The sequence below is a fragment of the Borostomias antarcticus genome, assembly GCF_949987555.1.
Source record: "Borostomias antarcticus genome assembly, chromosome: 7".
Taxonomy (NCBI): Eukaryota; Metazoa; Chordata; class Actinopteri; order Stomiiformes; family Stomiidae; genus Borostomias; species Borostomias antarcticus.
The window spans coordinates 8,857,094-8,881,930 of NC_140240.1; the positions used below are offsets into that span (position 1 = coordinate 8,857,094).

The 24,837-nt window shown below is 45.3% G+C and overlaps 1 protein-coding gene across 1 annotated transcript in view; it reads left to right on the plus strand.

Annotated features, from left to right (window-relative positions):
* Nucleotides 1-19,782, plus strand: part of arhgef10la (Rho guanine nucleotide exchange factor (GEF) 10-like a) — a gene marked incomplete at both ends in the record, with an annotated part of 137,567 nt that extends 117,785 nt beyond the window's left edge. The window contains 3 exons of the mRNA XM_084441320.1: nucleotides 10,523-10,694; nucleotides 15,969-16,091; nucleotides 19,229-19,782. Coding sequence (XP_084297446.1) covers nucleotides 10,523-10,694; nucleotides 15,969-16,091; nucleotides 19,229-19,782 — 849 coding nt within the window. The remainder of the gene's footprint in view (nucleotides 1-10,522; nucleotides 10,695-15,968; nucleotides 16,092-19,228) is intronic.
* Nucleotides 19,783-24,837: the final 5,055 nt, after the last annotated feature.

Below are 24,837 nucleotides of genomic sequence, written 5' to 3' on the forward strand. Positions count from 1 at the left end.
TTTCTGAGATCCTGCTTATAGCCTCCCTCTACTTACTAATTGAACACTGCATGAAGACACATATATTTGACCTCCTCCATAGAAATACCCATCCATCTAATGGCACCAGTGGGAGCATTCTATAGCAGAGTGTAAACCCAGGTCACATTTACACTCCTCCAGTCCTCTTCCTCCCCCTCCTCCCACCTTTCCAGTCCTCCTACTCCTTCAGTTCTCCTCTCTCCACACTCCCTCCTTCTCTTTTCCAGTCCTCCCCATCTCTCTCCCCCGTTCTCTGGAGACCAGATCTAAGTCAGCTGAACAGCCATGAATAGGAGACAGGTTCTCCTTCCCTCTCCTCGGTGCCAAAGTGGAGTCAGGTCAGTCAGGCTGCCCCTGTCCTGTAACCCTCTATTGCGGGCTAATCCGCACCCTGGGGGGCTCGGGTTTAGGGGGGATACGGAGCCGAACGAGGGTCTGTGACATGGGTAGCCCTGGGGTGGAGAACCGTACAACTCCGGACCGGGGTTAGAGGGTCATGTTTATGCCTTGGGTTATACTCCAGAGCAGACGCGTAGCTGTGAAAGCCACGGACACTTAAGTAATTCTACTTCCTGGAGCACTCACCATCTAAAGCATCTTCTGGGGGCTGGGAGTGGGTGTCTAGATCAGAGGGGGCCACAGCTGATTCTGTGAGTAGCAGCACATAAAGGTTTTAAAAAGACATGTCAACAGGACCGGCTAGCTAGCATAGCACAATATAATTTAAGCATTCATGAGAATGGAAACATGTGTCCTGGCTGCTGCTACTGGATTTTTATGTATTTGCAAGTGTGCCAGCTGGCAAGCTAGCTAACAGTAGACACCTCACTAGAACAGTGCAGTGGTTGAGGCTGGCTAGTGAAAGCTAGCTTACTAGAACTGTAGTAGCTGTCTAGCTAATGGTAGCTAACGTTATCTAGCAGCTAGCTTACCAGAACAGTAGTTGGCTGGTTGTTAGCACTGTAGCTAGCTGTCTAGTTAATGGTAGGTAGCTAAAGTTATCTAGCAGCTAGCTTACCAGAACAGTGATTGGCTGGTTGCTAGCACTGTAGCTAGCTGTCTATGGTAGCTAACATTATCTAGCAGCTAGCTTACCAGAAAGGTAGTTGGCTGGTTGCTAGAACTGTAGCTAGCTATCTAGTTAGGTAGCTAACATTAGCTAGCAGCTAGCTAACCAGATCGAGTTTTTACCAGAAGATAAGCTTACTACGTTAGCTACCTACCGGTATAGTGACGTTAATGTCAAAAGAGGTGAGACTTGCCAGCATGAACCATGGCATGGACCAAACCATTTAAGAAGGGGGATATTGCTCAGGAAATTAAAACTTTTTTCATCTGTATTCCATTATTTGTGGCTTAATTTGAATTCTGATGCAGCATTAGTGTGACTGATCTACATGCGACCATATTGTGACCATATTCACATCACATGGACCCTCGTGCACTGGCAGAGGCGGGAAATTATAACCAGGCCTTTTATTCGCATTCACTCCTTTCACTCTCACGTTCGCAACCGCTTATCCGAAACCAGGGGAGAAATCTGCTAGCATTCTGCTCTGCAACCTCTGCTGCACCCTGGATCCCTGGGAAAGCCAGGGCTGCTGTGCTTGCTTGCCCGCCTGCTTGCCCACCTGCCTGGCTGCCTGCCTGGCTCACCCAACCATGCTCCTCCTGGTAAAGCACATGTGTGACGAGCTGTGGCAGAGGAGCACTTTCACCCAACTGGCTCATCCCCCAGGTGCAATACGGAGCGGTTCCTTTGTGCCAGCAGCCATCAGACTGTTTAACAGTAGCTGAGCGTTTCCGAGTGTTGCGAAGGTGTGCATGTGTAATGTATATATGTGTATTACTAGATATATGTGTGTACTGTATGTATATATGTGTATTACTAGATATATGTATGTATGTATGTGTACTAAATGTGTATGTATTTGTACTAAATTTCCCCCTTGGGGGATTAATAAAGTATCTATCTATCTATCTATCTATCTATCTATCTATCTATCTATCTATCTATCTATCTATCTATCGGGTTAGATGATAGAGCCGTTACAGTACGCAGGGCCAATACTGTAACGTTGCCATAAGCCCCCCTCTGACATTTCGTCTGCCCAGGGGCCCGGCAGCGAGCCTCTCTGTCGTGCGCTGGGGGTTGAAGGAGCATTTGTGTTTCGCCCTGCGTTACGACTCGCCCTGCTCTCTACACAGTCCAACACAAAAATGTCAATGTTATTTTGTTTGTATATAGCACCATTCAATCAATGTTTTCAGAAAAGGCAGCTGATCCTTGGCTTGCTGATTTGAACCTGTTTTTTGAACTTTGTGTCAGACATGCTGAATTGGGAGGTGGCTAAAGACGAGGGGAGTGAACAGCACTAAGAAAAAAAAGAAAGAAAAAAAACCCAGACACACTTTCTAACCCGGTCGCTGAGTGTGCACGCCGTGTGTGAGATTGGAAGTCAGGCGGGGCCTCGCGTTCGGATCCTAAGCAGGCAGGACGGCCGTGAGTACCCCGGCGCTTTGATCAGTATTGGCAGACAGAGCCCCTCCTCCTCCTCCTCCTCCTCCCTGCGCTCCTCCAAGTGAGCGGCCGCAGTCGGATTTGCTCCCCGTCTGAGAGCGGTGACACCTTGTCACCCGGGGGTAATGAAGAGCTAATGAGCTGCTCCGACAGGCTTTAGCGCCGCGGGGCCCCGGGGTTTCAGCCTTGCTGACGGTGCAGCTGGTGGTGGGGGGTACGCCTGCCTGGGTGACGGAGCAAGGGCCGGGTGGAGAGAGGCCGTATAACCACTGTCACGCTCCGCTGCCTCCCCTCCCAGCTCAACCCTCCTTGCTCCGCCTGGCTCCTCTCTGTAAGCAAGGCAGGGTTTTAGCCGTCTAACGTTCTGGTGTTGGTGGGGGCTGAACCGGGCTGTTGCTCCCAGCTTCGCCTACACATGGCGCTGAGCGAAGAGCATAGCGCGCTTGTTATTGATTTATTCTAATAATTCAGAAAAGAGTAGTCGAGAATGCCAAGGTTCATCTTTGCAAGTCTAAGCTGGTTACTTTTATTCCAAAATAGTTCACAAGTTTGCAAAGTTGGGCTCTCAGAGAAGGGAAAATCCACCAAGAGCAGTGATTCTCATCAAAACAGAGCATTATGAACAATATGCATTATGTGACCATACATGCATATGCAAAACTTGCAATTATCAGTGAGTAGGCTAGGTCTGAGGGTCAACAACTGAAGTAAACATTTACAGAGATCGAAGATAGCTGGGAGGAGGGCACCCCGGTGAGGTCTCCTGCTATAAAGTTTTTTTTAGGCCTGGGGATAGTGGGGTCAGGGCAATAAACAGGAGACAGCTGCATCAGGACACACAGGATTCACAATTAATATTTCCTATGACAATGTCTTGAAAAGAGAACACACTTATTTGAATGTATCTATTACAATTTAATCCTTTTGGGACTTCATCAGTCACAACTTCAGAATTCAAAAAAGTGACACTCATAACATGAGACAATTATCTTAAGGGAATGCAATCATTTAAATACTTGAAGTATCTTCCAATTCAACAGCTATTAATAAAATACAGTGTTAACAGCATCAAATTCTCAGGAATGGTATTCTCAGGAATTAACTCCCTGTCAATCCTCCAAGGCCAAAATCTTAACTCCCAATTTGATTAAAGATAAGTGTCATGATTATCTAATCTATGTTATGGGTGCATTTTACCTTGTCACTTTGCTTTCAGTAGGATAAAAAAAAATGTTTACAGAGGGGAAAGCATCCAGACGAAAGTATAGTCAATGTAATGGCCAGTCATGCAAGTGGAATAGAATATTGTAAATATTGATTAGAGAAACTCATGATCTCAAAATCAGATAAATTAAGCAAACAGACATATCTGGAATTCACCCTGGAACGCCGGGAGTCCAGTTGTGTAGAAAACAAGGGAGCTGGGGACGTTGGCACTGGAACATTCTGGAATCTCAGCTGTTCCAATGGAGTCCTCCTTGGTCTGGCCCCTTTCTTGGAGATGTAGGCTGAAGTCGTCGTGTTTTTTTCTCTGGCACCATTGATGAACTTAGCTTTGTAGCACCACTGGTGAGTCGAACCCGCGATGACAGCTGGTCAGTTGTCAAGAAGACAACTTCAGATCGCCACTCAGTCACTGGTGCTGGACATGATGCTCCTTCTTGGCCCCTGATCAGGGCCGTTGCTAGGAATTCTGGGCCCCCTTAAAGACTTTTCGTCACCACTTTTTTCGACCCCCCCTTTTTTTTTATTATTATTATTATTATATATGATTTTGTAATTATTTTTCTGTTTCTCTAGTTCTTTTTCCAATTAACCACTCCATAGACATTTACTTGTGTACTTCCTGTGCTTGGACTGTCTCTGTCTGTAGCAGTTTCATGACTGGAACTACTATGAGCCACTTCACTCCCTTCACTCTTGGTTTCTAACTGGCTAGGACCTGGCTCTGTAGACAGTAAGAACAGAACAGTGTCTTCTTAAGACTTGGGAATAAATCTATGTAGCACTGCAGAGTTTACAGGAAGCTGGCTAGGCGGCTGTTGATTAGCTTATAAACGCCTCTCTTATTTCAAGAGCAAATACCCTCTGTAAAATAACAAAAATGAACTGAACAAATCAGCATTTAAACTGAAATCAACTCTATATGAATTTCTATGAATTAACAACACTATTTATTTATTTATTTATTTATGTAACTTTCATATGTAGGCTATCTTAACCAGGATTACTTCTACATGTTGCTATTCAGTATAGTAGTTCAGTAATAAGTTTAACTAGCCAACCAGTGTCTACCTCACTCACTCACCATCTAAATCATCTTCTGGGGGTGGGTGTCTAGGTCAGACGAGGCCACAGCTGATTCTGTGAGTAGCAGCACATAAAGGTTTTAAAAAGAAATCAACTCTATATGAATTTCCATTAATTAACATAACACTATTTATTTATGTATTAACCATGAATTTCTTTATGTAATGTAACTGTTTCATATGTTTTATACGGATTTATGTATGGGCTTGATGTTTATGATTTAATGTTAGGCTATTAGTGCTAGTATTTGACAGCCAGCGGTATAGTGACGTTAATGTCAAAAGCAGTGTTGCCAACTCTTCAGTAAGGGAAGTAGCTATTGGCTGTCCCAGAAGTCGCTAGAAGTAGCTAGATGGCGGGGGGGGGGATATATTGTATAACATTAGCTTTTTTTTCTTCTCTTTTTTCTTTTTACACTGCAACCCTAGGTTGGACCAAACCATGGCATGGACCAAACCATTTAAGAAGGGGGATATTGCTCAGGAAATTTAAACTTTTTTCATCTGTATTGCATTATTTGTGGCTTAATTTGAATTCTGATGCAGCATTAGTGTGACTGATCTACATGTAGAATAATTTCGTCATATAAAGAGGGACCTCTTGTTTTTTGTGGGCCCTGCTGGCTTGTGGACCCTTATAATCATCATCACCTTTCACCGCTAAACAGTGCTGTCCCTGATTGAAACAGCTCACAATTCTGGAAAATGATTATTTGGGGAGAGTTATGGTTGCACATCTGGAGTGGCTGTCTATAAAGTCATTTTTACCCATCGGGGGATAAACAATGTCCATAGGTCAGTTTATGCCAGTGTTCCTCAATGACTCTTGATGACATTCAGATCAGTCCATTCCCTATGGAGCGTTTAATTAAGAAAACAAAAACCTTCAAAAACCCCTTTGGTCTTCAGTGCTCAGTCTTGTTGTTTTTTCCCTCCACATTCATGTCATATCCTTTTACAGAACCCATTCTCTTCACCCCTGTATTGACACAATATCCTACTGTGTCAACCAATAGAGTACAATTACTGAGAGAAAAACGTTGAAAAATCCAATACAAAACAAGAAATGAAAATAAACATTTAAAGGATTAGTGTATGAATCAACAGTGAGTTGCAACCACATCACTAGATGTCAACACAAATACACTTCACCTCTAAAGGTCACACTTGGGTCAAATGTTTAAGGTGTGGTCATCTCGTTGAGTATAATTAGTTTTCTTTATAAACAAACTTAAGTGCAAAATAAACCCATTATTCTATCCAAACAACAAAAAGATCTTGAAAAGAAAATAGAAGAAAAACAAATTAATTCCATTAGGTCAAGGTCAAGGTCAACTTTATTTATAAAGCACGTTTAAAATCAACCGAAGTTGCACCAAAGTGCTGTACAATATATAAAATAAACTAAAACAAAAAACAGAATAAAGTGCACATAATCACAGAACAATAAAAGGACAGGACACAAAACAGGACAGGGGATGTAGGCTATCAGGCCTCAAAAGCCAGTGAAAACAAGTGTGTTTTAAGCTGAGACTTAAAGAGCCCTAGGTTCTGTGCGTGTCTTATCTGTGGAGGGAGGCTGTTCCAGAGCTTTGGGCCAGCCACCGCAAAAGCTCGGTCACCCTTGGTCTTAAGTCTCGATCTAGGGACTATTAAAAGAGTCTCGGAGGAGGACCTCAGGGTTCTAGATGTCGCCCGAACTTGAATCAGTTCAGCCAGATAGTGGGGGGCCAAACCATGTAGAGCCTTAAAAATAAACATTAAGATTTTAAAATCAATCCTGAAGCGAACAGGAAGCCAGTGGAGGGAGGCCAGCACCGGTGTGATGTGGTCCCGCTTCTTGGTTCCAGTCAGGAGGCGCGCAGCATCATTCTGGACCAATTGCAGGCGCCTCAGTGACCGCTGGTCAAGGCCCACATACAAGGCATTACAGTAGTCCAATCTTGAAGAAATAAAAGCATGGATGACTGTCTCCAGGTCCTTAAGAGAGAGGTACGGTTTCAGTTTGGATAAGAGCCTCAGCTGGAAAAAAGAGCCTTTAACCACAGAGCCGATTTGTCGCTCAAAATTAAAACCAGTATCATTAGTAAAACCATTAGTTGAAGCTTAAATGTCAGGATATCTGAAAAGGAATTAAAACGGAAAGTTTAATTCATTTCAGGAGAGAAGAAAAGTAGTAGGCCACTACCAACTTGGAAAATCTAAATAAATGAATACATTTCTTCAAATAAGTCATAAAAATCCTTATTTTATAACTCTTAAATCTCCAAGTCGCAGGTTAAAACAAATGTTTTAAATGTAGAGGAGAAACAGGAACATAGAGAAAATAATGAATAGCCCAAAAAATTGCCCCCAAAAAACAGCCATTTGTGTGTTCTTAGATGAGCTTACACAGAGTTCTCAGTCAGTTGGCAAGCAACATATTGCACCTCAACAACTAGGACAGTAGCGCTAACGCACATGCAACTGATAAACTTTTGAGAATGCCAAGGTTCATCTTTCCAAGTCCAAGCTGGTTATTTTTATTGCAAAATAGTTTATGAGTTTGCAAAGTCGGGCTCTCAGAGAAGGGAAAATCCACCAAGAGCAATGATTATTATCAAAACAGAGCATTATAAACACTGTGGGTGTGACCATACATGCATATGCAAAACTTCACTAGCCAATTATCAGTGAGTAGGCTAGGTCTGAGGGTCAACAGCTGAAGTAAACATTTACAGAGATTGAAGATAGCTTGAAGGAGGGCACCCCTGGTGAGGTCTCCTGCCATAAAGTTTTGTTTAGGCCTGGGGATGGTGGGGTCAGGGCAATAAACAGGAGACAGCTGCATCAGCTGTATAATACACAGGATTCACAACAGTGGCCGACTGGGATCAAAAAACAGCCCTGGCATTTGTATCACAGCGGCCCTTTTTCCAATCGCACCCCATCGCACCCCACTCGGTTTTGCTAGCCGTTAGCCAGTTGTATTGGTCAAAGTTAGCTTCTTGAAAGTGCCTCACTATCCCTTGTCTGGCTGTGTTAGCCCTTCCAGCTTAGGTCTTGGTCTCTCTCATTCTGCAATTTATTTTTTTCGTTTGAAAGCTTCTCCAAGAAAAATTGATTGCTTAATATCCACTTCTTGGCTAGTAATGTTATCAGCTGCTGTTGATATTCTCGAGGGCTAGCCAACGTCGCTATTCTCGAAGGGCTAGCAAACGTAACGTTAGCTAGCACTACTTTCTGACTGTTGACTGTCGAATGTTCTTCTAATTTTTCAACTGAACTAGGTATGGTTGGTTGCATAGCAACGTGATGATCATGGGAAAATGCATAAGGCCTTGGGCCGATTTGGGCTGCTGTCTGCTGAAATAATTCATTTTCAATGAAAACCACATGAGTCAAAATTATAATTGTTATTTTATTTTTAATTGGAACATTTTTTGATAAGGGACTGTAAGTGTTCATTATTCATCAGAGAGGGTGGTCTATAGTGCAAATCGGGGTGGGGGGATGGGGGGGGGTCATCATCAAACATTTTTTTGAGCACTGGGGGGGGGGCACTCTATTGGGGGAACGTGATATCAATCTTATATATATATTTAAATTGTTCCCTCGTGCTGACAAACTTGCCGCGGTTAGTTTCAAGTGATTTTCGGTAGGCCAATTCGGTAATGTCTTTGGTTTGTACCATTATTTAAATACAGTCACAGGTACTGTACTGTATGTAAATGCTTTTCAGTGGCGTCTCTGAGCACAAACTTGGTGATGGGAAACATTGAGAGAGTACAGTAGCGATGTCTAACTGTCGCTGTCTAATTACAGTAGGCCCTCCAGGAGGCACAATGACATATGGTTATCAACATGGTAGCCATCGATGTAACAAGGCGTCAGTCAACAATTAGCTTTACTTGTTTGTACCAAACTTACTTGATAAAGCACAAATGACTATCATTTACCATGACTTTGTTCTATGTGTGTACTGATTATAGCTGTTTAAAGTGTTGTCGTTGTTTTTTTTTTTCTTTGCTTATTTGAATTATGAGGTCTTGAAAGTGAGATATTTTTGATGTAGCTGCACTTGAAAATGGAAGAGATGTATTATTCTGTCCCAGAGCAGAGCGGGCGCCCACCACCGAGGAGTCAATTAAAAGGGAAAGACACATCAAGGGGTCCTCTCCTTCCCTCACTCTCAAACCAAGGAGGTCCCTCTGGCAAGGGCACATAAACTGGTGGTAATCCCAGTCCTCTCCCCTTCTTTCCTCATGCTTTCCCCTCTCTCAAACCAAACGCTCTACCCTCTCTCTAACCAAACGTTCTCCCCTCTCTCTAACCAAACGTTCTCCCCTCTCTCTAACCAAACGTTCTCCCCTCTCTCTAACCAAACGTTCTCCCCTCTCTAACCAAACGTTCTCCCCTCTCTCTAACCAAACGTTCTCCTCTCTTTCTAACCAAACGTTCTCCCCTCTCTCTAACCAAATGTTCTCCTCTCTCTCTAACCAAACGTTCTCCCTCTCTCTAACCAAACGTTCTCCTCTCTCTCTAACCAAACGTTCTCCCCTCTCTCTAACTAAACGTTCTCCTCTCTCTCTAACCAAACGCTCCCTCCTCTCTCTAACCAAACGCTTTCCCCTCTCTTCCCTCTCTCCCTCTCTCCATCTCTCTCTCCCCTCTCTCTAACCACTCTCTCCCCTCTTTCTAACCAAACTCTCTCCCCTCTCCCTCCCCTCTCTCTCCCGCCCCCCTCCGCTCTCACTGACTAATCTCCAGGGCCCTGACTCACGCAGGGAGAGTGATAGGAGCTTGGGGCCAGTGCTAGAGCCAGTGTTTGCGACTGTGTGCGGAGCCGTGATAAGGCCTGTTGCAGTGTCTGAGCTCCTCATTAAGACTGAGATGTCCCTCCCTTACTTTGTGGTCTTAGAAAGGCGGACACTGCAGGGAGGGTTGGAGAAAAAAATGTCATGTGTAACAGTGTCTGTTCAAGACAGTCTTACTATAGGAGACACAGCAGCGTGAACATGGCCTTACCCACATAATGCTGCGTTAGTGTAAACACCAGCACGACCACGGGGGGTTGAAATAATCCGAAACGGTCCCGCTGTCATCCTTATGGCCCTCGCTCAACTGGTCCTAGGTACTGTAAGCAGAGGGAGATAGAGAGGGAGGGAGGAGGAGAAGGAGAGAGAAAGGGAGAGGAAACAAGTAGTGTGATGTTCAACATTTATTTGATGTTTTAATGCATTTAATGTTTAACATGCATGTTTAATGAAGCAAAGTAATAGTAAGGATATTAAAGAAATCATAGTCAAAGAATGCAATGCAGCCTGTGGAGCAATTAATGACTTTGTGATTGTTTCAGTACATTGAGCTTGTTTCACAGTGAAAAGTGCTTTATAAATAAAATGTATTATTATTATTATTATTAGTAGTAGTAGTAGTAGTAGTAGTAGTACTAGTATTAGCCTCGGTAATTGTCTCTGTTCTTCATTTTTTTGTCAGTATCATTAAAAATGTCAAGACTGTCTAAAGATCCCACCCACAATATTCTGCTTTAATGTCATACTGTGCATCAATTCTCACAGTCAACAAGCTCATACATAATGTACATACCTCGATAGTTCTCTGACAGTTTCCATAATGATGTTATAACTGATTGATGCACCCCCCTCCCTTCCCTCCCCACCCACCGCAGAGGTTTGAGGTTCACCCAGACCCCATGGTTAGCGTGGCCCACATGGTGCGCGCCGGTGGGGGTGTGTGGATGGCCTTTTCCGAGGGATCCTCCATCCGCCTCTTCCACACCGAAACCCTGGAGCACCTGCAGGAAATTAACATCTCCACCCGCGCCACCCTCCTCAACCCAGGTACGGCCCACATCGCACACACACATCAAGTCTTACGCCTCCGGCTCGTTAGAACGCGGCGCAGCAATCCCACACACCGGTGACCCCTGATCCCAATGTTTCTGACAGATACAACAGAGCTATCATTGGCACAGCCAAATCTCTGACGTTCAGAGTATTTCCTGAAGCTCAACTTTCTGGCAAAATGTGAACACACAACGCCACGGTGGTCCCTCACCCAATCACATTTCTCCTTAAGCACCGCGTTAATGCATGAGCATGACCTGCCATGTCAGAGAGGTGACAGGGAAAATATATGGCATACATCAGTGCGTAGTTTGGGGGGTACTTGGTTTAAAAAGAGCGTCGAGGCGGGTCGCCAATTAGGCGACACTGACGCTCAGCTCTCAGGAAGCGGTATTCCGGGTCTTGTCAGAGTCGCCCCTGGTGTGGCCCCGCCTTGGGGGACTGACCTGAAGAAGAAGCCATATATCTCTAGCAGAACCCTGACCCCTCCCCTCCAACCCCCCCCCCCCCCCCCCCCAAAAAAAAAGCCTGGATGGATGGATCCTAAGGGTTTAGAGGGAGGAATTAATAAAAGCAGTAAAAATCACAGTGGAGACAAAACTGTTCATTCCGTGGTTGCCATGGAAACTATAACGCTGGTACCATGCCAGGTTTGAAGCCCCGTCGCCCCCCACCTCTCTCTTTTCTCTACATTAATTCTCTCTCTGTCTTTCCTTCACACTCACTTTTCTCTTTGCTCCTATTTTTCTTTGCCTTTTGTTTTCATTTAATCTCTCTCCCTCTCTCTTTCTCTTTCATTTCTACCTCTCCACACCTCATTTCTTCTTCACCCCCCCCCCCAGCGTTCCCGTTAGGATTCTGCAGACACCACCTCCGTCTCTGACTCCCCTCCTTCATGGTGAATGAAATATTTATCAGCGAGCGCCGGCCTTTTTCCGTGTTTGTACGTGCGGCTCGGGGTAAACGCAGGAAGGAGTGGACAGGGAAACATCTTGATTGTCCCCGGCGGGTCCCACCGCACGGGTCTCGGCGCGCCGCCGTGAGTGTGATTCACATTCTCACACAGTCATCTGGCTGGGCGCCCGGCGCTCTGCGGATGTCATCCTTACTCTGGAGCAGAATCGGTGTCGTACGTGGGGGACCAGACCGGGAACATGGCTGAGTTCTCCCACATGAAATAATGTCTCGTTGTCAGATAGGGGACTCCTCAGCCCACCTGGGCTGCGCCTGCGGTACATGTGCTTCAACTACCTTCAACTACCGAGTCAAATAGAAACCCTCCCAGGCCTGGACAGTGGCTGACGTCATCACATGCTGACAGAGAGAATCACCTCCAGGTTTTTATTCACCCTGAATAAAAACCCTGCACCGGTAGCTAATGTAGAGTTAAGCAAGGCGAGGGTTTGGCAGAGAGTCCAAAACAACCTCTGCCGGGTCAGTTTTTCTTTTTTTAGCCGCAGAAAAGACTTTGAGGACACGCCGCTCCCGTGGCCAAGGTGTCTGGAGAGCACGGACGACCCTGAGGTCGTTTCCCTTCTGCGACTCCTGTTGAAATATGCAACAAGCGGGCAGGAGTCAGAGTGGTGGGTGAGCGGAGGGGAGGGGAGGGAAGGGAAGTGGAGGGATGGGTTGCAGCAAGGACTGCCTCTAGGAGAAAGGAAATGAGATGCTGATGTGCCCCGATGTCCTGCTGCGCCGACAGGAACATCCTTCCTTCGCCTCTCAAGGCGCCGCCGTTCGCCCGACACGTGCGCCTCATGCATTACAGGCATGCGGCACAGGAAACGCCGATGGAGTCGTTCCATATCAATGGTCCCTCTATTCCCACCGGCTCATTCCTAAGCGATGAGAGGGTCCGCATTATACACCCCGCGTTCCCTAATTCCCCCAAGTTCCCGCCTGTAATCTCAGCTGGGAATTTCGTAGGCGTTAAACAAGTGTCTGAAGCAGAGAGAGCTGACAGAGGGGGGAAAATGCTGCACTCCCCACTGCTAATGGCTTTAATAGTTCTTTCCTTGGCATACCAAAAATATAATATAAAAATTGAATTCCTCAAAAGTCATCAGTGACAGCTCACAAGGAAATATTTATCTTCGGAGCCATCTTCTTTCCAAGGCAAACACCAACTCCCTAGATACGTAAAACTAAAGCTGTGAAAATGGAGGTGTAAGCTACTGTATCTTGAGGTTAAGCTACACCTCCTTAATCTCCGTCATTATCCCTCTGTATGACTGTTTGCAAAGACGGAGCCTGGCGCGCCCACACGCTCCGACTTAACGTTGGATTTCACGCTAACCACCAGAGTGGGTGCAGAGGAAATTCACTTCTGTACCTCTGTCTTCCAGTGAGGATATAAATAGACACAATGGCTGTGCGTGGGGATGGACGGCGCTCTATGAGATGCGGTACCTAGGCTTCTTCACGGAGGCCTTTAAATCACGGCCTCTGACCTTCCCAAGGTCCCTTCCTCGTGGCCACTTGTCCTCGCTAGACACGTGACATGCATTGCGGGCTAGCCTTCCTCCTCCTTCACCTTCATCATCCTCATCCTCCACGCTCTGCGTTTAAAATTTTAAAAACGTGGTTTGTTTTCGTGCTTGGTCAGCGGAGTCCATTAAGATGATCCCTGGCTGCTCATGCGAATCATACGTCGTAATGTGAGAGCGATACTGACCAAGCATGTGCTGCAGTTACGACTCCTCTTGTAAATTAGCATTATCTCGCTGGTGATTATATGACTGGTCTGTGTAATTCAATTACCGTTTCTGTGTATATGAAGTGGTGCTCCAGTTAACTGAGCCATGCGCGCCAAGAGCTGAGAGACTACACAAACCACTTCAACAAATAGTACCTTTTCACTGGAAATAACTCTGCATCTATGCTGCCAACAAATGCTATTACCTTTACTCTATTATATAACAGCCAATGCCAACATAGACGGACACTCCTTGAGCAAGACACTAAACTCCAAATTGCTCCCAATGAGCAGGTTAGCGCTTTGCATGGCAGCCTCACCACTGGTGGGTGAATGTGTGCTTGATTGGTTAAATGAGAGAGGTCATTGTAAAATGCTCTGGATAAAAATGCTATATAAGTGCAGTCCATTTACCATTTACCAACGTTTCTGTATTCCATCTCTTGTCCTCCTCCTATGGCCTAAATACACTTCCCCCATCACGTCATGTCGCCATCAGCATTGTATCAGTGTCACTATATAAGTGCACTATAAGGGTATGCGCATGTGTCAGCCATCGAGAATTCAAGCTGTGCGATTCTTGACGTTGGACGCTACCATCGAACGCGACGCGGAACAGCTTTTCTTGGTTTCAAATGAATCATTCAGCTGACAACTGATGACTGATGGCTGATGGCGATGCCTGACATCTGATGGATGTAGTGGAGCGGAGCCATAACACACCCAACAGTAGCAGAGACATCTGAGAACTTCTGCAGGTGGCATATCTCCGAGTTGTACCTGAAGTCCAATGTGTAGAATGTGAACAGGAAGGGAGCCAGGGCAGTCGCCTGTGGGGCCCCTGTGTTGCTGACCACTCTCTCTCTCTCTCTCTCTCTGACACACAGCCCTGAAGCCTCACATATTGTGGTCTGCCAGTCAAGTAGCCCAAAATTCAGGTCACCCGCAACACATCCACCTGCGTTGCCCATAGCCTATTTCCCAGAAGTGAGGGCTGTACAGTGTTGAAGGCACTTGAGAAATCAAAGAACATGATCCTCATAGTGCTGCCAGCCATGTCCAGATGGGAGTGGGCGACGCGTAGCAAGTGGATGATGGCGTCGCTCACTCAAGAAGGAGAGTCCGAGCGGCCGCTGGTGGTGGGAAGGGGGGGGGGTCAGGGGGTGTACAGGACAGACCAGACTGGGAGCACAGGGGAAGGGGGGCATGTACAGGACAGATCAGACTGGGAGGACAGGGGAAGGGAGGCATGTACAGGACAGATCAGACTGGGAGGACAGGGGAAGGGGGGCATGTACAGGACAGATCAGACTGGGAGGACAGGGGAAGGGGGGCATGTACAGGACAGATCAGACTGGGAGGACAGGGGAAGGGGGGCATGTACAGGACAGATCAGACTGGGAGGAGGTGGGTGAGGGGTCATGTACACGACAGGCCAGGCCGCGATACAGTAGCAGCTAGCCACAGTAGCGGTGGGCGAGTTAATGTTACTCAGCCTTACGAGTGCATCTAAAAGCAGTGGTATTGGTAATAGTTGAACAAAGACTGCATGTGGATGTCCTCCCAGATCTACACATCCTCTGTGGGAGGATGTCCCAGTGACTCACTCTCACCTTCCACCCCGCTAAGAAAGTTAGAACAAGGCAAAGCAGAGCGACACCTTTGTGGAACTCGGGCTCCACTCTGGCTTTGTGTGTGACAGTATTTCTGGGGAGAATGTTCAGTAATGACCTCTCTTTCACTTCTTCTTCATAGTTTCTTTGATGTCTCTACCTGCATCTAACTCTCATCCCCCTGTGTGTGCTTCATAAATATGGAAGAACTCAACTCTCATTGATTCCAGATGCACTGTTGTATAATTCTGCCCTGTAGTGTCAAAAACCAGCCAATTTTCTACTCCAATTACTCCTAATAGCTGTCCTCTAGGATCTGTCAGTCTGAGGTAGGCAGACCCAATTCCTGGGGTAATGTTGTTAGAGCCAGACAGGTTGGCACATTAAAGTTTTTTTTTTCTTCCTCAGGGTTTGACCTCAAGTGGTCATCAGAATTACAGTTAGATCAACCACAAGTTATTTTCTGTTATTTGACAAAAAATATGATTTTTTTTTTTTGCACAAAAATATTCTACTGTACATGAAAGATGTCATAACATACAAAGACAAATACAACAAGGAAGGCACTAGACTAGACAGTGCAAAGATGTTAAAGGAACATGCCAACTTTTGGGGAAAATGACTAGTTTGCCATCTCCCCCAGAGTCAGATAAGAAGATACATATCCTTCTCATCTCTGTGCGTGCAGTAGGAAGCATTGAGATCTGTTAGAGCTGTTAGCCTAGCTTAGTGCAATCACTGGAAGTGGATTTGAAACTTTAGCCTAGGCTAATGGCTCTAACAGGTCTCAATGTGTCCTACTGCACGCACAGAGAAAAGAAGGGTATGCATCTTCTTACCTGACTCTGGGCAAGATGGCAAATAAGCTAATTCCCCAAAACGTTGGTGTGTTCCTTTAAGGAAGTTAACATGCAATCACTGTTATAAATGTCTATTACAACAGCCATCATTATGTTGCAGCCCAGAAGAGCTTGCGAGTCACCAGCCTGCTGATCTGCCAGGGGTTGCTGTGGGTGGGCACCGCCCAGGGCATCATCATCACTCTGCCCGTGCCCAAGCTGGAGGGTATCCCTAAAATCACAGGTATGTTTGAAAAGAAAATCACAAGCGCTTGTTTAAAGAGCAATACAGCAAAACCCATTTTTCCCCCAGTGACATATTGATGTTTTAGGCATACTGAAACACATGAATCCTTGTCTTCATTTTGATATTGGTATTGGATACTGGTCTTTAAGTAGTGAATCTGGCTCGTTTTTGCACCTAGTATTTATATCTGCATAAGAAATCCAGGACATACAAGCGTCTTTGGAGGCTTTCATTCTGTCATCTCTGTATCGCGTAGGCTTCCTTCTAGTTGTGGGCGATACAGCTCTGAAATGCATTTGTTGAACATTTGAAAGCAGTGGCACAATTTGCCCAGGGTGCGTGGGCAAACGGGCTTTTTCACTGCAGCGGGCTTTTTCACCCCCCCCAGCCCAAGGCAGAGAGGCAAACATGTTTTTTTCTAAGGCATACAAACATTTTTGTTTGTTTCTGGTTGCTGACTGACCCTGCCCATTTATGTGCGACCCAAATGTATTTTATGAGCTCGCGGAAAAGAAAAGACATATGTAAAACTAAAAGCCGAATAGACGCCAATTGAGACCCTTTTACTCGCCGGGTGTGGCTACGTTTCGACAAATAAAGGCCGGTCTCAATTAGAAGCCAGGTCGACCTTTTATTGTTCACCCTTCAGATTCAGATTCAGAAAACGTATCTGTTCTGGAAGAAAATCGTCTTAGAAAATTGTCTTTGGCCTACAGTATTATGTGCCTCACCTACCAGACTTTGTGTGCTTTCAGTTCCCTTATGCATTACTGTGCGTACACTATGGTATACAGTTCACACTAAGTAAGGCATTCAGCAATGTATTGTCGGTATTACAGTAGGTTAGGTATAACATATTACCTGGGTCAGTACAATGCAGGATTTTCAAATAAACTCTTTCTGAATGATCAAGCATTACCAACTGTCCGTGGAAATTATGCAGAAACTGTAAGTAATTATGCTGTGTGTTTGTTTGCATATAGTACTAACGCTAGATAGCTCACATGAACAAACTCCCCTTTTGCCTCAACCCGGATGCTCATCTCATCATATGTTAGAGTAACGTTAGTGGAATGAAATTGGTAGACTTCTAGTTGATCGACCAGTCATTAAAAATGATCAAATGTTAAGAAGTGGACATCATTGGATTTCCCTCGGCCTACAGAATCCAGCTTTTGTTGTTTGTAGTCGAATGGTGTCATACAGCCTGGTGGTGTCTAGCTAGTGAATGCAGCTAGAGGTAACAGCATGCAATCGTGGAGATAATAACATGGGCACTAATGCTATCATGTTTAGTCAGGGAGAGAGGACAATGGAATTTGTCACAGTGGTATCGAGTGTGGATGGTCCAGGCTAGCCAGCAACAGCCCTCGTTCTCTAGCCTGCCGAGTTGCTCTTAGATGAGCTCATTTGCATATGAAAAAAAAAACTATCAATCCGATCTCGTCGTCAAGAGAGGGGTATAGAGGCCTGCTAGAATGCTTATTCTGAGTGGTATTTTCTGCAACAATACTGAAATGCATGTTTTGGGGATCCCAAAGACATTAAATTGTTAAATTAGCATAATAGGACTCTTTTAAGAGGCAATGTTGTCTACCTTATTTTCTACATGCAGAATTGATTGGTTAAATAAGCATTTCGGCCTAGATGTGCTGTCTCTCAGAACGATCGAATGAATGATTCATAATTTATGTTATTTGATAGCCTGATTTTTATACATGTAATATTCATACAGGTTTAAATAAACAATTTGATAGTAGGTTACCAGTATTTCCCATCTTTTTGAGTTGAAACCTTTACACAGGGAAGACAATTGAGAGTAAGTCCTTTTTCAATGCCGCCCTGATTACAATAATAACACATACTGTACAGAATAGGGACACAATACAACAGAACAACATAATCAGAATCAGAAAATCACAAAAAGAGGTCACAAGATCCAAGAATAAAAATAAGACTATGAGAAACATGTCCAGTCGACATGGAGCCCACCTTCTACCAGAGTCTTGAACCTCTCCAGAGAGAGTTGGTCCAGCTTTGCTGAGCAAGACTTTTGTGCGAAAGGAATTAAGGGCCCGTCCGTCCCATATGTCCCAAATAGACCTATAGGCCGGCTGAGTTCAGCGAAGCCAGGGCTTATTCATTTACATTTTACGATGTTTGAAATGTTTAAGTTTGAAATGTTGAGCTATATGCTTTCTGAAATGCCTTTGAAAGTACAGCAGCATGTATTTAATACTACTCAAGGTATTAGATTAAATATTGTCAGAACAATATGGAGGGCCTACTGTAGATGTCTTCAATGGCACAATGACTACATTTATTTGTTCTGCTACTGTAGCTGTATGTTAGGGTACAAATTCAGATTAATTCAATATTTTAATATACTTTTTTTGGGGGGGGGAGGGGGGTTGACAGGTCAATCAAGGCCCCCTTTTAGATGAAAATGACCCACAGAAATAAAAGTGAGAATAAAAGGACCCCCGTTTGAAAGGATTTGACAGAGGCTGAAATTGGTGTAGATAGTTGCACTTTCATGAGATGTGTAATTATGATGTTTGAAAACCATTTAATTTAATTTCACCTTTATTTATACTCGTAAAGCACTGAGAACCAGACTCCGGTATGTTGGGTAGGCCGGCCTGAGGTCTGAGGATAAACGTGGGCTTCTGGTTTCTCTCAAGCTTGGCTAGTACAGTATTGTGGGAAATCTTGGTTTCTAGGATTCAAAGGCATCAAGTGTGGCAGTGAAGGGGAGTTTCAGTTCTTGCAAAATACATTTGGCCAGCATCACAAATAATTATTTTGCTGATGTTGCACTTCTAAATTTTGATTGTTTTTTTTTCTAAATATGATTTTAGCTCGCTAATAGCCTAATCACATTACTACAATAAGCTACAAGAATGGCCTTGGGATGTCAAAATGTCTGGGTCTGGACGACAAAACACCCACCCCTTGCGGTGCCACTGGTTTGAACCTCTACCACTATGAATTTTGAATTTGTTTTTTTGTTTTTGTCACAGTGAGGAAAATGATTGAGCTCAATTTATTATTGAAGAGTTACTGCTTGCCTCTAGGCATTATGTTTACGTTTCTCCTCTGTGGTTTGCCTGTCTACTACTACTTGTCTGCAGGCAAGGGCATGACCAGCCTGAATGCCCACTGTGGCCCGGTGGACTTCCTGGTGGCCACCTCCAGCACGCTGTCCCCCGAGCTGCTGAAGAGGGACTCCGTGGTCGAAGGCCCGGACTCCGCCTGCGGAGGGGAGGACCGCAGCGACTCGTCTTCCCAGGAGTCCCTGCAGCACTCCGGCTCTTCTCAGGGTGAGGGAGGACGCGGGGTCAGGGTTCGCAGCGTGTTGCTCCAGTACCGCCTGCGCTCCACGTTGGGGCTGCCGGGGCGACCGTTGACGGCGCGGAGCGGTGGCGACGAGGCGTCCGACTCCTCCCTGGAGTCCCTGGAGCACAGCCTGGAGGACGGCTCCATCTACGAGCTCAGCGACGACCCTGAGATGTGGGTGCGCGGGCGCCCGTGCGAGAGAGACGGCGGGCGGAGGGACCGGGTCACCTCGGCGGCGGTCATATCCGGGGGTCGGGGATTCTACAGGCTGAGGGAAGGGGTGGCGGCGGCGGGGGCGGAACCGTCAGAGAACACTCTAATGGTGTGGCAACTCCCGCTGACCGTGTGAACTGATCCGGCCTCCACACATGGCAGTGTAGGGGGGAGAGGAGAGAGGAGACAGACAGCCATGCTGTGATGTACCATCCAGGCCGTAATGCCAGGACATTGATCCATGTGACAGAGTGGCATCAGGACTGGCAGACAGACGGCACTGGATCAGGCTGGTGGGGTAGAGGGCCTGTGTGGCTCTCTGTGGCTTATTATCATCATCATCATCATCATTATCATTATCATCATCATCATCACCATCATTGTCATCATCATCACCATCATCATCACTTCCAGAGCCCTTGAGCTGGTTCTCTCAAGGGTTTTTGCAAAAACTGGATGTGCCAAAATCTAGCTAATTCATCACAGCTGGCAGTTCACACACACACACACACACACACACACACACACACACACACACACACACACACAGATCTCTCTCCTCACATGCTGTGCTGTAACTCATTTGGGAGGAGCGGTGGGCTGGGTTCCTTTGAGAGGGTTCCTGTGTTGGATCTGCTGCCCCGCAGTGCAGAAGACAGGCCTGTTTCCTCCTGTCCTCTGGGACAGATCCCATCTGCTCGGGAGCTGAGATGTTGAGAACCAGCAGTAGGTTCACCCAGTGCACAACAGTTAGCGTGTGACGCCGTCCGCTCACTCCCTGGCAGTGTGAATTATGCAAATGTCTTATCATTGTGTCAAACTTAAATCTGTGCTTTTCAAGTGTTGTTGTTGTTTCTTTTAGGAGAGAAGTATATATAGTATAGTACGGTATGATTTTAGTGACTGGCATCTTACTCCTCCATCACTGGATCAGAGGTGTTTCTTTTAAGTCAGCTAAGTAAAATGAATGTGTACAACTATGCTACACACATTAGATAGGGGAATGGACCTAAGAGCAGACAGCATCTCTAACACAGCCCCACTCTGTTGCATACAAAGACAGGGAGCTGCATCTCGTGGTCGTCTGCACTGTAGCACATAAGATACACTCTCTCACACTGTACAGGTGTGTTTGATTTGGATTCTGGAGTTAGCGAGAAAACAGGTGTGCACATACTGTAGGTCATCCTCGAACCCACGTTTGTAGCCTTCCACATAGTCATCAAGTACAGTAGGATTTATCCAAGTTCTGGCTTTCACATTCCCTGTTCGAGAAACTCCACGGTTAAAGAAGCTATGTCCAATGTTTTCTTAGAACCTTTGATAAAATCGTTTATTTTTTAAGTAGTGTGACATTATTTTGGGTTACTTTTTTGCTAGCAGGAAGTAAGTATACTGACATGAGAGAGCTAATCCATTCGTCTCATTCATCTGTCGAAATGCCAATCCAACATTAACCCAACTCTTGGCACAGGATTTGTCTGCTGCCTGATCTGCTTCACCGGTTATCTTTTATTCAGCTGGTCTTTTGCCGCCACAGTCACAACCAACTCTGCTCAAGCGGCTGGATGATTTCTAAACTGTGTGAATGTTGTGTGAAATCAAAGCAGCAGAAAACGTTCCCGAGCATCTGTTTAGAAGCGCCGGAAAAATCTCAGCCACCATAGACAGCCGTTGAACTGAAACAAGGCTTTAAGTTTATTTCCACAAAAACACTCTGCACACTGCTCATGTAATATAGGACCCTGGTGACAGGGCCGCACTGGGTGAATATTTCATGCCGGGAAATGTAGCCCCAGTCAGGCCACGAGCTGAGCCGACGCGGCGAGATGGAACACCTTCAGTTTTGTTTTGTTGGGGGGGGGGGTGCTGCATGATTTGTTGACGGGGGGGGCAGGCCATTCACCGCGGGCCAGGCCAGTTGGCGTGCGAAGCCACCGGGAAAATTCCCGGTGCTCCCGATGGCCAGTCCGCCCCTGCCTGGTGACGTGTTGAGACTGGAGTACTGTATAGGCTACAGTAGGTTTTCACAAAGTTTTACGTTATATTGCCTATGGACGCAACAGTGGATGGTGCTGATATGAGGCACCTTTTGAAAGCACATGCAGGAGTGTTCTCCGGTCTGACTCAAGACCAATCCCCCGGTACACAAGATCACAGTATGGTTCCTACTGTTCTCCAGTCTGACTCAAGGTCATGCCCTTGTACACAAAATTACAGTACAGATTTCTGTAAGCATTACAGACGCCTTCTTCTTCTTCCTGATGAAATGCAGTAGTTCAATTGGTACACTAAGGTGTGCCATTCTGTTGTGCCAGTAACAGCGTCTCTATTTGTCAAACCTCTCCCGTGGTCTATTGCCTCAAGGTTATAGAGACGCTGCCAGCGTATCTACATGTGTTCACAGTCAAACACTTACCCATGAAATATACATGATCCAACCCCCCGTCCCTTTTCACGTGTGTATGAAGTCTCCGCCATTGAAATCCCTCAGTGATGCATACATTCATGTGAATAGGACAGGGATTGGATCATGTATATTTCATTGGTAGCTGTTTGACTGTGAACACATGTTGATATGCTGGAGGCTTCTCTCTAACCTTGAGGCCCCCTCCCCCTACAGTTGTGTCGAGACCTGTGCTCCCCTCACCGTGGGCAAACGTGGAAATTAACTCAGTCTGGTCTTAAGGTAAAATGTAATGTGGCTAATGTAAAACTAATGTAAGTTTCATAGCTATTAGCTAATAATGACGTATCCATTAAGCACAAATTGAGAAGGAATGCAGGACGTGTGCCTTTTAACAGTATTGTGGTAGATGAGTTGTAATGTCTCAACGTAGTTGAAGAATACTGTAGCTAAACACATCATTAGTCTTTCAATTCTACTCTGTACCTAGACATTTAGCATATTGGCATAGTAGGATAATGTACAGTACAATACCGTAGTACAAAGCACTCTGCTACTTCAGCACCCCAGGTACAATATTAAGCATGCGTTCACAATGAGGTCAAATTGTCCATGTCAATGTTAAATGTCTTATTTTTGCTTATAATATTTCAGTGTTCAGTGTCTCATCATTTGCCTAGTATGCCTGAATATGTTGAATAAATTCTTCAGAGTAATATTCTTATGGGTTGTCTTTTGTTGTCATAGAGAGTGTCCATGTGTGGATCCTGGATCTCTTGCACTACAGAAGTGGACATGTGTAGTTAGTTACTGAGGCCTCATACACTAGGGGGATACAGGCAAGTCTTCAGGTCTGAAATCTTGTTATTCACGATCTTATGGCTTATCAGCCATACCTGTTTTAGATAACTCAAAGTCAAAGTCAGGTTTATTTGTCACATACAGTACTACATCATACAGGTACAAGTACTGACATTTTCTTCCATTAGCTCCTAGATATGTGTGTACAGTATGTGTGTGTGTGTGTGTGCATGTATGTATGTATGTATGTATGTATGTATGTATGTGTGTGTGTGTGTGTGCGCACGTGTGCTTATGTATGCGAGTGTAGTTGCATGTGTGTGTACTTATGTATGTGAGTGTTTGTGTGAGAGTGTGTGTGTGTGTGCATGTGTGTGTGTATGTAGGTGCATGTCTTTGTGTGTGCGTATGTGCTTGTGTGCATGCATGTGTGTGTGTGCATGTATGTGTGTGTGCGCGCGCGTGCTTATGTACTGTATGTGAGTGTAGTTGCATGTGTGTGTACTTATGTATGTGAGTGTTTGTGTAAGAGTGTGTGTGTGTGTAGGTGCATGTGTTTGTGTGTGTGTGTGTGTGTGCGTGTGTGTGCATGCTTTACTCCCTGACCTACCCATATACTATGCCTCCTCCCCAAGGGGGCGGTAAAGCCCCCATCTAAAGGCCCCCGGCTGCCTCTGTCAGATGAACCGTGAGGGGATGACTTCATCCAGGGTCGGCCTGGCTCAGCAGGAGCCTGACAAAAATCCAGCAAAGGTCAAGCTGGAATAAACTATGAACGATAGGCTGGGGAGAGGGACAGTTCTCCCATTGAGGCCTGTTTAGAGCTAGCCTCATGAGACCATCCTGATCTAGCGAGCTCACTGGCAGTTTCTCTCCGCAGATCAGGCTGGCCTCCTCCCAATCTCGGAATGATTTCAGTGGGGAGCAGTACTTGCCTTGACAGACTTACTCCTTCAACCAATCAGCGTAACAGAACCTTGCAGTCGGATCAACGCTGAAAACATATTTTCCTCTGAGAAACTCTGCTAGTGCATACTCTTGTTCTAGTTTGATTCTTGTTATTGAGTATATTTCTGTAACAACTGCACTTATGGCTGTGGTTATTCTAACGTTAACGCTACTGCTCGTTGCTTCAAGAGACTGTTTTACCAGCGGCCTGCATTTCATTTTCATGCATCAACTATGGGAACCAATCAGGAGCTAAATTCTACCGGTGGCCAGAACAGCATTCAGAAGGTCCCCTCACAGTCCCTTATTGGCCTGGTCATAATGTAATAGAAATAAATCTTTGGAGATAGCTAGAAGAACAGACTGATCTGCAGACAGAAAGACACAATTAAACAATTATAGCTTCCATACAGACCTAGTCATACTACCAGACAGGTAACACAAGGTCATGTAATAGTTCTTGCATGTAGAACTTGTACTATGCAGAGAACAGTTTTGTACAAAGCTACTATTCAATGGATATGCTACTATTTTCAGTGAGTTTAAAAACAAAACAGCTAGTCTAACAGTCTTTTGGTCTCATTATCTTGCTGTAGACCTTTCTAGAGATCTTGTTTTGTCGCTCTGGATAAAAGCATCTGCTAAATGACTAATGTAATGCAATCCTTTTTTGTAGTCTGTTTGGCTCTGTTTGTTCTATTTTGTGACACTGAGTGCCTTCCTTCCTGGCGAAAACTGAGTTTTGTTTCCTCATCATTGTTGGCGTTTATATTGTATGGCTGGGAAATCACCATCATTTGAATATATCATCTGAATACAATGCCTTGAGTGGGAGAGGGTTCTGAATGGGTAAGGGCTGATCTGGGTGGGCTGGGGGTTGCTGGGTGAAGGGGGTGGCTTTGGGTTTTGGGTAATCTGAGTACCCAGAACCTCTCGCCATGGCAAGCCATTTTAACATTTAATCAATAGCGGTTGTTGTAATTGTAGATATCTACAATTGTATTTTGACATGTTACAATTCCAAGCCGACATATC